The 13,098-nt window shown below is 41.0% G+C and overlaps 1 protein-coding gene across 3 annotated transcripts in view; it reads left to right on the top strand.

The window, feature by feature from the left end:
* MYL10 (myosin light chain 10) overlaps positions 1-13,098 on the top strand; it is an 82,746-nt gene that overhangs the window by 50,914 nt on the left and 18,734 nt on the right. Inside the window, exon 1 of one of the 3 annotated variants that reach the window (XM_015881031.2) lies at positions 2,909-3,011. The exons of 1 other annotated variant lie outside the window; for it this stretch is intronic. Coding sequence is in view for 1 of the 2 variants with exons in the window: in XM_015881030.2 (XP_015736516.1) it covers positions 11,576-11,578 (3 nt within the window). In the remaining variant the exon portion in view is untranslated. Of the gene's footprint in view, positions 1-2,908; positions 3,012-11,372; positions 11,579-13,098 lie in introns of those variants that run through there. One more of the 3 variants, XM_015881030.2, reaches the window with a different exon arrangement.

Raw genomic sequence — 13,098 nt, 5'->3', positions numbered from 1 at the left:
ACACTGCTTCATTGCTTCTGGATGGCTTTGGATCAGGCTGGGTCAATACATCTGTTTGAAAGGGGCCCCTCTTTCACAATGTCCCAATGTATGCATTTGCAGTACCAGAGTACAGTGTACACGGTAACTCGTAATCCATTTTGACTAAACTTTTCCATTTGTTATGCTGGCATTTGTACCATCTAATGTGTATTTGCTCTGCCAAGGCTCTCAGCGCCTAAAAGTGCAATTACATATTTCAGAAGTCTCTCGTCTCAGAAGTTCTCTTTATGTCTGGGTGTTCATTATCCTAAGGATTGAACTCTTGCAAAGAAAGCAAAGTCTGAGCTTTCTTCATAAAGAAAAACAACACACCTTATTCATAGTTCTCTTATTTATTTATTTATTTTGTGATTCATATCATACTTAGTGTTCTTCTTAAGTCTGCAGTCCCTGGAGCTAGATTATGGCTGTGGAATCTCAGAATGTGTGGTACTCAGAACAGGAAGTTTTGAGATCATTCTTGCAGAGAAAAGCTTGGAAATAAAGGCACAAAGGAAGCCAATCTCGAATGCTAAAAAAGGAACCCACATTCCTGAGCTAAACTGGTGCAATATTGTGGCACAGAGGATAGTTCAGTTCCAGGTTCTCCTAGTGAACTGCTGCTATTAAGATAAATAAAATATTTTTAAATTAATTTTCTTAAGGATACTTAATCCAAAGTCAAAATGTTTTTCTTTAGAGGATGTATTTTCAGTATCACAAATGTTACATTTTGAATGAAAAACATAATAGAGAGTACATTTACTTAAATAGAGAGTTTAGTGCAGAACTAAGCAGTAGCCTTATTCAGAGGTACCTGGATATACATATCTACCCATAGCTGTGAGCTTCTGTCTATATCTTCTCATCATTTGAAGGTTAATATTGGCATTTTCATGCCTGATTCATGATCTTTAAATGCCTGGCCCTTGCAGCACTGAATACCTGCCTTAATTGTGGGTGCTAATCTCTTTTGAAATTCTAACCTAAATTGAAAATTTCTGCCATTATAAAAATCCGAGACCAGACAATCCGCTTGCCAAGTGCTAGGCTATAAATTACAGCCATTTCTTTTTATTACACTGTTGTACACTAAAAAAAATAATAAAATAAAATAACCCCCAAACACCTAAACCCACAAATCTAATTACACCAAACGTGCTCTTCATCCAAAGGCAAGCTACTGAGTGCAGCCTCGGCTCCAAGCAAACCATACAGCTTAGCTGCAGCCTCAACTTTGGAAAGAACAGAAGCAGAAACAGGAATGCAACTACAACTCTGCATTAGCCCTGTAGGGAAATATCTAAATAAGTAATAAAATTAATGAAATACTATTTATAACCACTGTGCAACAGATGTATTATTTATAAATAAAAGCAAACCAGGTTAGCCACGGTAAATTGACATGGCCCAAATGATTGCAAAAGTGATTTACACAGCAGGAAACCTGGCACAGCTTTTCCATTGTGGTCATCACAGTTGTGTTGGGAATGCATGTGGGGGAGACAAGGCTATGAAGCACCACAGAGCCTCATCCACAGGTCCTCATTCACTTGCAGCATGGAGCATCCTTTCTCCTCTGAGGCCTCAGGTTTGTTCTGCAGTACCTGGACATGAATATCATTACAACCAAAGCATAACCAGACTATAGAACAGTTCCTGGTATGAAAACACCTTTTGATATTGTTGCTAATACAGGCTGCTGAGAAGGCAGCTGGGGACATCAAATGATCAGTAGTCCCAAGAATCTGTAGAGATAATCTCATATGTGCTTAGCCTGGCTAAAGGGGAAAAACACTGTGAGAGCAGTGATCTGGTGCAGATTTTTTTTAATGCTGAGAGTCTGTGTAAATATTTGAGGTCCTGTAGGCAATGCTGAACACCTTTATTTCAAAACTACACCTGGCAAGATGGTCTCACAGAACTGTTGATGCCAGGGCACACAAATGAGCTGTGAGAAGCAGCAGGCTGGCCATGAGATATGTGCATCACTTAACCTTGGAGGTGTTCAAGGCTCGGTTGGATGGAGCCCTTCGCAAACTGATCTGGTGGGTGGCAACATTGCCCATGGCAGCAGGGGTTGACACTTGATGATCTTTAAAGTTCCTTCCTACTTATGCCATTCTATGACTCTATGATTTAAGATGATGGGTGCTTTGCCTTTATTACAGCTTGGGGACAGAGAGAAGGGAGTTTGACTTTTCTAGCACAGGAAAATGAAGCTGTGCACATTTGAAGGCATTTTTGCATTTCTCTGCTAAATGACCCTACATTTTGAAAAGTTTAGCCAAACAGAAAAGAAGTCAATCATTATTGAATTTGTACTTAACATGTGAATCCTGTTACAGGAGATTTTAGAGATGGTCAGCTCAATGCTCTTGGATTGAGCATTGGATCATGGTATGAGGCAGGAGTTGTGCCTTGTCTGCTATTGACCTGTCATGGCCACAGGGTTAGTTTGCAAGAAGAAAAAAGAGGAGGCATTAATTGCGTATTACAAAGAGTGAAAAATTGGAACTAATCATGGCACAGTGCTGCTGCTAATGCATGTGACACCTCCCCTTTCTTCACTAACCCATATGGGGGTTTGAAATGTAAATACAATTTGTAATTGAGAGCAGCATTTTATTACTTGCTTTTAAGAGGCACAGGACGCCTGTAACCTTCAATATGAAATTTCCGTTGGCTAGAAATAAATTCAGCTCCATGTTTTGCTTTTATTCCCGCTGCGACACCCGCATGAGAAAGGTAACGGCTGGTCTGCAAGCTTTCACTCTCTCACTCAGCACCAGGGGAGAAGTGGCTGGGAGCTGTGGTTTTCAGAGTCACACTATTGCCTTCCTCACATTGCTCACTAGAGGCAAAAGCAAACACACTGCAGAGTAAATCCTCAGAGATGCTGAGAGCTGCTGAGCTACTACAGCCTGGCTGGAGTCAATGAGAGCTGCAGGCACTCAGCCCTTCCCTGGATTGTGCTCTCAGTTGCAGAGGTACGCTGCCTGAAAGCAGCTTGTTCTGCTGATGGTAGTTATTTATTTATCAGTCTTGCCTTAGCACATAGAAAGCGTGGTTTGGGGCTCAGATTCCATTGTATGAGGTGCTGTACAACTACATAACAAATAACAGTTCCTGCCACAGTAAGCTGGGAATGTATGTGTAAGACAAGTGACAAGAAATGTGAGCAGAAAAAAATAGCACGGGATATTTTTGCTTCTTCTGTGATGTAGGACACATTACTAGGATTTATGATTTATGGTCAGATGAGCTGGGAAATCAAATATTCAGGCTGCATTTGGCAGGATGGCCTCAAGTTGTGCCAGAGCAGGTTCATGTTGGATTATTAGGAAATCTTCTCTGAAGGAGTGGTCAGGCACTGGCACAGGATGCCCAGGGAGGCAGTGGAGTCTGCTACTTTGAGACTTCCTGTCTGAATTAATGTGTAGGACATAATAATAGCCATGCTGAGAGTGAAACCTTCCCTCTCATTAGAAACCCATTCTGTTCTTGTTGAGCTGTATCCTCCTACCTTCATTTGCACTGGGTTCTACACAACATTATTTACAATAACTGTATCCACCTTTGCTGCTGGATTTCTTGAAGGAATTGTGGCTAAGTGGGATAAAGGATGTCTGCAAACTCAGTGGCTTTTTCCTTAAACAAATCAGGAAGTCAAGCATGGTTTACAGTGACAAAGGGCTACTTGAAGAGGACAGCTAGACATCCTATCTTATGCACGAGAAACTTAAATTGTACATTTTGTCAAGTAGATAAGTGAGTTAATTAAAAAAATCCCTTAAATTCATGAGCTTCCATCAAGGCCTTGGGAGACATTCTTGGACCTAAAGGTAGGGAAGCACAAGGATAACCTCCCAGTAGTGTCTTTGCCTTTGTTGAGTCTTTATCTTCCAAGGCCCATCAGCTTGCTGATAAGAACTGAGTCTCAAGCGCAGGGCAAATCCACTGCTGACTGGGTTTGCTAAAGTTACCTCTTTCTGCACTTTTGTTAACCTTGAATGTGCATATTTCCTTATAAGAAAAAATAGTAAATACTAAAAGGGAAATACAAGATGACAGACAGCTGATGCCTCCTTGCATATTAACAGTTTTCACAACACAATGACAAAAACCCTAATGCAAATGACATCTTTCCTAACCCATCTTTATCTACACAAGTTTCTGCACAGCAGAAAACTCCAACGGCTGAATGAGAACTTCAAATATAAACACGTTAAGCAATAGATAAAAGTACGGTCTGTACACTTGACCGCCTTACTGAATATACACTCAGTTGGCAAAAGACAGCGTCTGGCTTAATAAAGTTAATGAAAACTGGATTCCTCTGTACCTGGCATATTGGAAAATAAAAACATTAGGCTCAGAGTTCACATCAGTCTTTCCCAAGGAACTTGGTTTTCTTCAGTGCTCTTGGTGACTGAGACATACATGCGATCTAGAATTTCTGAGTGGCATTCTTATGTCTGAAAGTGAATGCAGAATTTCCTGGGTTATAATGTGTTTTTATGCTTTTCCTTCTAATACAGCAGGAAGTCAATGTCTGTCATTGGTGAGGGAGCATCAGACCCAAGAAGAAAACTAAAGTGAGGAAAAAAAGTGGGTTTTCCTTGCTTCCACCTTCTGATAAGCTTGTTAGGTTTTTGGTTTGCTGTAGAAGATGATGGTAGACCTTCCTCTGCAGTTGCTGTTGTTACCTATGTGTCATTTGTTCCTGGAAGTTAGGCTGAGGGTTGGCTGGGAGCCGCCGTTACTTATGATAAGGTTCCTCCAGTTCAGATTCCTGACATTTTTTCCTTCCCAATGCACTTTTTCCTCACTGCATTGCTCTGTACTTTTTCAACAACATGGTGTGTGATGTCCACAGTTAAGCTCAGAGAAGTGTCTGACCTAAGTTCATTTTAGGGATAGATATTATGCTTACTTTCAGCCCTCTGTAGGAACCTGGCCTAAGCTGTCAGAGTGGTTGCCTGAGTTTCATCGTGGATGAAATGAGCTGACAGTAGTCCTCTCCTGCACTTCATTTACCTTAGCGCGGGCAGCTTTCATGTCTGCAGGGGTACAACAGACAGTCTGTAGAGCACTGTCTCCACGTGACCTCCAAAAACCAATGAGGTATAAAGAGCACTTTGCAGTTCTTCCTTTCAAGAGAGATTTTGGCTTCTAGAAGCCTTAGTCTTGACTTATGTTAAAAGGTACAACATGGGTTGAAGTTGTTTCTTCCAGATGATCAACCCTCTGTTAATTCAGAGCATTTAGGCTTTGGTGGTTCTCATGGTTTGATACCAGACCTTGTGCTGCAGGGAGTTTTTTATGGCAAAGGTGGTGGGTTTGGGGCCCATATTTCTTTCACGTACTTTTAAACCTCAAAAATGGTTGTTAGAGGTATTTCCTTCACAGACTGATACCTTAGGGAGTGTTTCAGCCCATCTGAGATGCAGCTCCTATAGTTTAGTATTAGTTTCAAAACTTTTGTCCCATACAACATGACTGTTGGGGTATTGACTCATGATTTAAGGGTACTTGGGTGGAGTTTGGAACACAATGATATCACTGAAAGTGACATTTCAATTTCCTCCCATTTGAGTGACTGTATTGTGTATTTTCAAGCCACCACGGGATTTTGTGTTGCACTTCTGTGTACATTGGCTCCCATGCATACATAACTAATGTCTAAGTTTTGAAGATCTGGGAACATAAAATGGGTTTGGTAGCTAAGTGAGCCAAACAGCAGGTCAGGACATGTCACCAGCCAACAGAATGATAGCACAGGGGGTCCTCAGTTAAAAGGTAGATTTCATTGGCACGGGCTGCCTGGGGGGGGGTGGTGGATGGGTAGATATCACACTGAGTGAAATGGTTTTGTGATGTGGTGGTGATCAGTTGATGGTTGACTGGATGGTCTTGGACTTTTCAACCTCAATAATTCTATGATTCCACGACTACAGCCTATCAGTTATTTTGGTTACCATTGCTCATAGTATCTTCTGTTATGGTTCTGTTCAGTAGAGAGCAAAGCAGAGCTGTTGCACAAAAAGACAGTGTAGCTCCAGAAGGTCACAGCTTCATTTATTATTATAAATAAAGCTTTATTACAAATAAAGCTTATGTCTGCTTTTTCCAATGGGGAACCAGGCAGCATAAAGTAGCCAGGGAATGAAAAAGAGATTTAATACAAAAGAGTGGGAGTTTGCAGCCTTCCTATGACAGATTTTTCTGTTGGGCCCAAAGTAAGACACCTTTTTGTGCTTCTGCCCTCTGTCTTTGAAGCAAGGAGTAACTGCTTCTAAGTCTCTCAGGTGTGTTGAGAAGACAGATTTAGCCTCAGTTTTGAAATACACATATACTGTGGTAATTAGAACAGTACAAAAGCAAATATAAACAGGAAGAAGAAAAGTACCTAACCCACAAAAGGATTTAGTTGATGTGCAACAAATGAGATGTGGGACCACAGACTCTGTAATGAAGTTAAAAGAAATATTGAACAGCTGCTTTGCTGCACACTTTTGCAAAATGAAATGACATCCTGCAGGAAAAATGGTACAGGCTCATTTGCTACCCAAGAGGGCAGAGCTAAGGTTACAGGGACTATAACAGTGTTGTCATTTTCCTACTCCCAGGAGCTGCACTTTCCAACTTGATGGCTTTCCTAATGTAATTGCATTTATGTGCATGATGATTTTTAGAGCCTGATCCTTACTACTGCAAATGAGGAGGAACCCCAACAAAGCCAATGAAGTGATCCCCCTGCAAAAATGATGAGAGGCACAGCAGAAACAGGCATGCTCAGTCCAAAACCTTCTTCCCCCAATTCTGCAACAAATGCTCCATTCTGGAATAGCAAGTAGGTGTCAGATGAAAACACAAAACAATGACAACAGTGCATTTTTCAGTAGCCACATCATATTATGTCATTGATGTCATGTTGAGTTATATTAGTCTGCTTTTCATTATGTTGTGTTATGCCTTTTGACATAATGCAACACACTGTAAGTAACATAGAGTGACCTCCAAGTATAAAAGAGAACACAGTTTTTGTCAGATTAGATAGTGGCTATGAATTCTCTGAGAGGGAGGGGGAAATGAGAAAAGGAGAGAAGGAGGGTTGGATTCAGTGTCCTGAACAACAAATCCACATAATTAACACTTACAGCAGTCCTGGCTGTTTCAGATTGGTCTGTGTGTCTCTGTTCAACACAGAGAAAAGATTTTCAGCAGGAATTGCACTTTTTATTTAAAGTTCTGCAGAGGTATCTGTAATAACTCTTCCCTTTCTGTGCCTGAAATGTAGAAGCTCCACGCAGCATGAGCATATGAGTTTCCTGAGATTTCTTGTTTTGTCAGCCTCCAAAATGCAGTAATCAGACCAAGCTTAGCAGATGAACTTTCTGAGCTGCACCATGTAACCTGTACTCTGTATCAGGAATTTAATCAGTTGCTTAGAAAACCACTGTATGGACAAAGGAAAAGGGAACCATCTTGGCTCTGAGGGGAGGGGGAGCTCCTCATTAATTTAAGGTAATAAAAGTTCATGGTTTACAAGAAGTTGCTAAGATTCTCTAGAGGGCTTGAAATCTGCCTCATCTTGATAGTTTCTGGTGGCTTAGATTGAAGAAGCTGGTGTTCTTGCCTTTGTGCCTATTGAGCAGCATGAGAGGCACTGGCCAATGGCTGGCAAGACAATGCTTCAATTTGCTGCTTTGCTGTTCATTCCTATTTACATTTGGATTAATCACTGGGTATATCTGTTCTCCACCTGCAAAATAAATGCACATCTGTGGCTTAGAGGATGTTAGTAGCATGCAACAATGAGCAAACAGACATTGTGGCCAGAGAACAGTAAAAGCTGGCATTTCAGCAAGGTACATTTTGCTAGAGTGCGAGGTGCCAGAAAGAGGCTCATGTGAGCCCTGTGTCTGCCCCTACCTTTAGCCTCAGCACCAAGTTCCACACAGTAAAACACACACACGTATTTATAGATACAGAGATGGTCAGTGCACAGAAAGTGGAGTCCTTTGGCATGAAAGCTGAGATGCTATTCTTCCAAATGTTTGGGAGTTGTCCCTACCTATTGGCAGCATATGGTAGGTTTCAGTTCCCAAATACGATTAGCTGTCCTATGTCTTCTTTGAGAGGTGTGCCATTGAAACACATGAAAGAAAACAATCTCTGTGCAGAATGAGAGGAGGAATGTTGTGATATGAAGGTGTTTCTAAACTCAGTCTACAGTAGCTGGAATACTGACAAAGGTTCTTGTTATATATTGCCTATGTCACATATTCAGCATTAGAGACTTTTTCTGTCCTTGCTGACCTGAGGGAAGAGGCTACATTCCACTTGGCTTCCCTTTGTACTACCAGAATTGTCACTATCTTATTAGGAAGTGAATGATAATAAGGATCAGAAACATTTTCATGATCGGTCTCAAAGACACAAGAGGCAGAAGCTCTTCAATGCATTTGATGTCGTCTTCTTGAGCAGTAATAAACAGGAAATCTCACTTTAAAAAGGTTTTTTCAGGATGAAAATTTGTGTTGCCAACAGAGTGAGACTGTTTTGTTTGAAGAATGTTCACAGGAAGCATTCAGAACAGCACGATACCAGAATCTAATGCCACATGTATTTTCTCTATAATTTCTCCATCTATAAATGTAGCATAAGTTAACATCTACTTAATTTCCAGGTATGCTGCATTCCTTTAGGATGTATCTAAGATGCTGTCCTTGTTCATTAGGCCATTAAATATTACAGACTTAGCAGTTATTCCTTTGGAGCAGTGTGCAATAAACCAGCTCTGCTTCCATCCTGAGATGTGCGCAATCAGACCCCTGTGACACTGCCATCCACAGCACTCTGTGAGCACAGAGATCCACCTTTAAGTGGCATTTTGCAGCATCAGAGGCTCCAGAATGAAACACTCTGGCAAGTATTGTTCAGTTCATAAAGAAAGCTGTTACCCTTTACTTGTTAAATTCATATAGAAAGCTGTTACCCCCTGTAGGAAACCAAACCTTACGGCCACAGACTCCACACTGGAAAACCTCACTGAGTTTTGCAGCCAGCCTGGATCTCAGGAGACTTCCTGTTATTATTTTCTCTACTAATAAACCATTATATTGTCTCCTTCACAGCACACACAGTTTAAATAAGCCCATCCCTGTGACAATCTGATTTTCTAAAGGAGTGTCCTGTTCTGTTGAGTCATGTGAGCAGAAAACACAAAGAAGTAGAAAGACAGATCAAAAAGGGGTAGCAGAAGGGGCCCTGGAGGCAGACTTAAGTTTGGTATTTAATATTTCAGGTAAAATATTCACTTAGCATCAATTATCTTGTTGGGTTCTTTTTTTTATTATCTTTTTTTTCTTTTCCTTCCAAATGAAATTGCCTTCTGAATCAGCCAGCTCTCTAATTACCAGATTGAATGATTGAAATTTTTAGGGCAATTAAATTCAAGCCTTTCTTTTTTCAGTCCCTATGTTATTCCCCTCTTCTCTCCCTCCCCTCTGCAGTCTGGAGCCTCTCTATAATTTGGAGGCAGTAGCAGAAGCAAGCAGACCTTTAAAGCCAAGATGCACGTCTCCCTTAATTCCTCTGTGGATTTGTTTTATAGACTAAGCAGAGAGGGCTCTGCTCTCTCACTGCACCACATTACAAATACACGGTATTGTGTGGGTTTTATCCTATCATGTCATGTCATTTAAAAAACAGCTAGGAAAAATTTATTTAATGGAGAGATTCCGTGAAAATACAAAGATCAATGGAGAAAATACATGCACTATTGGAAAATGCCTGCGGATCAAGCTGGAAAAGTAAGGAACAAATTGATGACAATAACGATGATTGATGATGCAGCAGATAAGAGAAAACAAAACTCCCAAAGAAACAGCACAGAGCATCTGTTAACAGAGTGGTTCGAACAAACTCCTGGAATGGCTGCATGAAAAGACAAGTGTTCTTCCAAAAAAGGGCACAACATTCACAGGATGGAATCCTGGGCCCAGTGAACTCAATGACAAAGCTGCTGCTCATTTGGCTGTCTTGTTAGGCTTAGAGCAAAAACACAAACCCTTATTATTGGATGTCAGTATGTGAGCTTTTAGACTGATTTGAGTGGGTCTGTTTCTTCCTTAAATTTAAGCACATCCTTAACAGACTTGAAGGATATGAACCTAAATCAGTGGGCACAATAGTCTGTATCTACTGCTTACACCAAAGCTGTGAAATTCCCTAAGATTTCCTTCCAAAACCTTGCTCTGAATTTTTCAGATTGCCAAACCCGATCTATAATGTACAAACCTGGCACTGCTAACAGTGGGTATTTGCAGGCAAGTGATGCAAGGGGTTTATTTTTGTGCTGTGTTACACCAGGTAATGGTATTCTGTCATGAAAGTCAGAATGAGCACTAAGCTGACTTCCAGTTTGTATCCCAGACAATTTCACTAAAGCCAGAGGTATTGTATTGTGCTTATTTATTGCTTAATTATCCCTGTAGGTGTTCAAGGTACTTCATAACAGCTAAAACAGTCTTTGCCCTGAAGAGCATGCAGTCAAATCTAAGATTAGAGGTGACAGCACTGCAAGGGGCTGGACCTGGAGGAAGAACAAGGTCTTTGTTCTGCTAGATACTTCAGCATATGTCTGCTCCAAAGTTCAGCTAATTGGTTAACAACTTTTCTGAGTCGAGGTCAGTGATTGATGCACTCATGTACTCTGAAGCAAGTGCACGTTCCTGTTGTTGCTACTGTTTTTAAGGCACCAGCTGTCCTGTGTAGATATTCTCACAGGCACTTGTTAGACCGTTAGGAGATATGATTTCACTTCTGTGGAATGACACCAGTTTGAACTGGTTAATGTTCTGGACCATTGTTATCTATAAATCAAATATAAATGATTTATGAATCGGATGGAATGTGTATGTATTAATGTCCACGTGCATTCCCTGGGAGACAGCCCTTGTGGCTCCAGTTTTGCCCTCTGATTCCTCCCGCTCTCTACACCACAGTCACTGCTGTACATCCTACTTTCATACTTCAGTCCATCACTCTCCATCTGGTTTTTCCTGAATTTCAGACATACAGGATAAGTTCTGCTGCACCATGCTCTGCAGCAACCAGACCTCTCAATGCTCAGGATTTACTGCTCGTTTCCTCTGCATGTTTCTCAAGCAGTGTGGTTTTCTTTCTACATTTTCAGGGTGCCATATTCTCTTAAGATCTTTTCAGTGCATGCCCTGTGCTCATTACTTAGGAGTAGGTGGGAAAATCCCTTCAGCTGTAGCGCATTGTGAGCACTGTACAGTTGTATCCCAACTGCCTACTCTTATCTCCTGCATTATTTCTGTGAAAGCTAAAGCTGTGCATGGAACAGATGCTTGGAATGGTATTGGGATCCAATTACTGCACTTTTCCAATCTTACATCTATTGTCTAAACTTGGAGCAGACGTATTTTTGTTCCTTGGTGACACTATATAAAGAGGCAATTGACATTGTGTTTGCTGGCTGACTAGTTGGCGGAGAAGGGACAGGAGGAGAAGCAGCAGCATGGTAGGTTTTGTTCTTTCCATGTATGTCATTTTATTTCTCTATATTTCTTTCTGACCGTAACAGTTCTAACAGAGCAGTAATGATCACATTGGACCCCATGACATCTCTTACTTAATGTCACATCCGAAATGAAGATACATCCCATCGAGTGAGCTGTGAACTTCCAAGGACTTTATGTGTGTTTAACAATGGGTAAGGCAAGGAACACAGGTGCGCCTGCTGAAGGGAAGAGCTTGTACATCTCTTTCCAAGGCTAATTTACTGATGATTGGCATGGCTGGTGTTAATTAGTGCTAAGGTCTGCTATGGCGCGATGGGAAGAGTAAGGGATATTTCTCTAATTTTAATTGTGTAGCTCTTGAGATGAGGGAGAAATAGGAAGTACCACAGAGATTTCTTTGTCTTATCTTTGCTTTGCTCACTGCTGGCTTTTAGATCACACTCAAACAGCCCCTCTGCACCAAAGGTGCATTTGATGTGATTCTGAGGAGCCTGAGGGGCAGTGGGCAGACTGGGCTCTATCTTCATCCTTTGCAAATTCAGAGGAATGACTCCAAAATTTTAAAAAAGAAAGAAAGAAAGGAAAGGAAAAGCTGGTGATTTTATCTTATTTTCTCCTTCTTGCAGGTCCTTTTCAGACTGCCTTAGTGTAATGCTGCCCAGTGGCTCCCTCAGGCTAAGGAATAGTTGATACTGGAGAACGCTGAAGAGGGAGTTGTATATGAAACCATTTTTCAAAACTTAGTTCAAACCTGATCCCATTTAACCAGGTGAAGAATGTGATCTAAGAGCAGGATAAAACCCCATTCAAAGCCATTTTTATTATATACGCACTAAAGTACGATCTAGATTCGGCCTGTAAGCCCAGTGTAAATGGCTGTGCCATGAGAACAACAGTCACCAGTCATGTCCTTGACCACTGTTTAAGAAATGGACAGTGTTCTCCTTTCCAGCTGTGTATTTTCAGGCTTCCCTTTAATCAGATTCAGTGAGGTGTGAGCCAGCCCTTTTGTTGGAGGTGGGGTGGCTGGGTCTCCTTCCTCCTTTCTTTCTCTCTTTCTTTATAAAATATATATATATTTACTAGTTCCCTTCTGTTTGGAGGGATGACACACTGCCTGCTTAGTGTTTGAGGATATTTCAGGACCTTCTATGGTGAAATCAGGAGATGTGACAATATAGCAATAGTCTGTTCTGTTTCCTCACTCCCAGTTCAGCCGATGATTCTCTGTGATGGTTCTTTTCATCACGCCTTTTGTTTTGGGAAAATATCTTCTGAGGTACCTTACTATACAGGGACACATGAAACAGATTTAACATGGAAAGAAAAAAATAGCCTTAAATGAAAGAAAGCTGAAGAATATCTTTACATAAGGAAGTGATCATTTTTTATTAATCAGAGGGAAATGTATATGTAATTATGCTAGATGAACTCTGTGGGGAGGTTTTTTTTTCCCCCTCTCTTTATGATGTCTTATGGGATTTATAAATATTACAGAGGTTTTATAGCATCATAATAT

The sequence above is a fragment of the Coturnix japonica genome, chromosome 19 (assembly GCF_001577835.2).
Source record: "Coturnix japonica isolate 7356 chromosome 19, Coturnix japonica 2.1, whole genome shotgun sequence".
NCBI lineage: Eukaryota > Metazoa > Chordata > Aves > Galliformes > Phasianidae > Coturnix > Coturnix japonica.
This window is presented reverse-complemented; position numbering and strand designations above follow the sequence as displayed.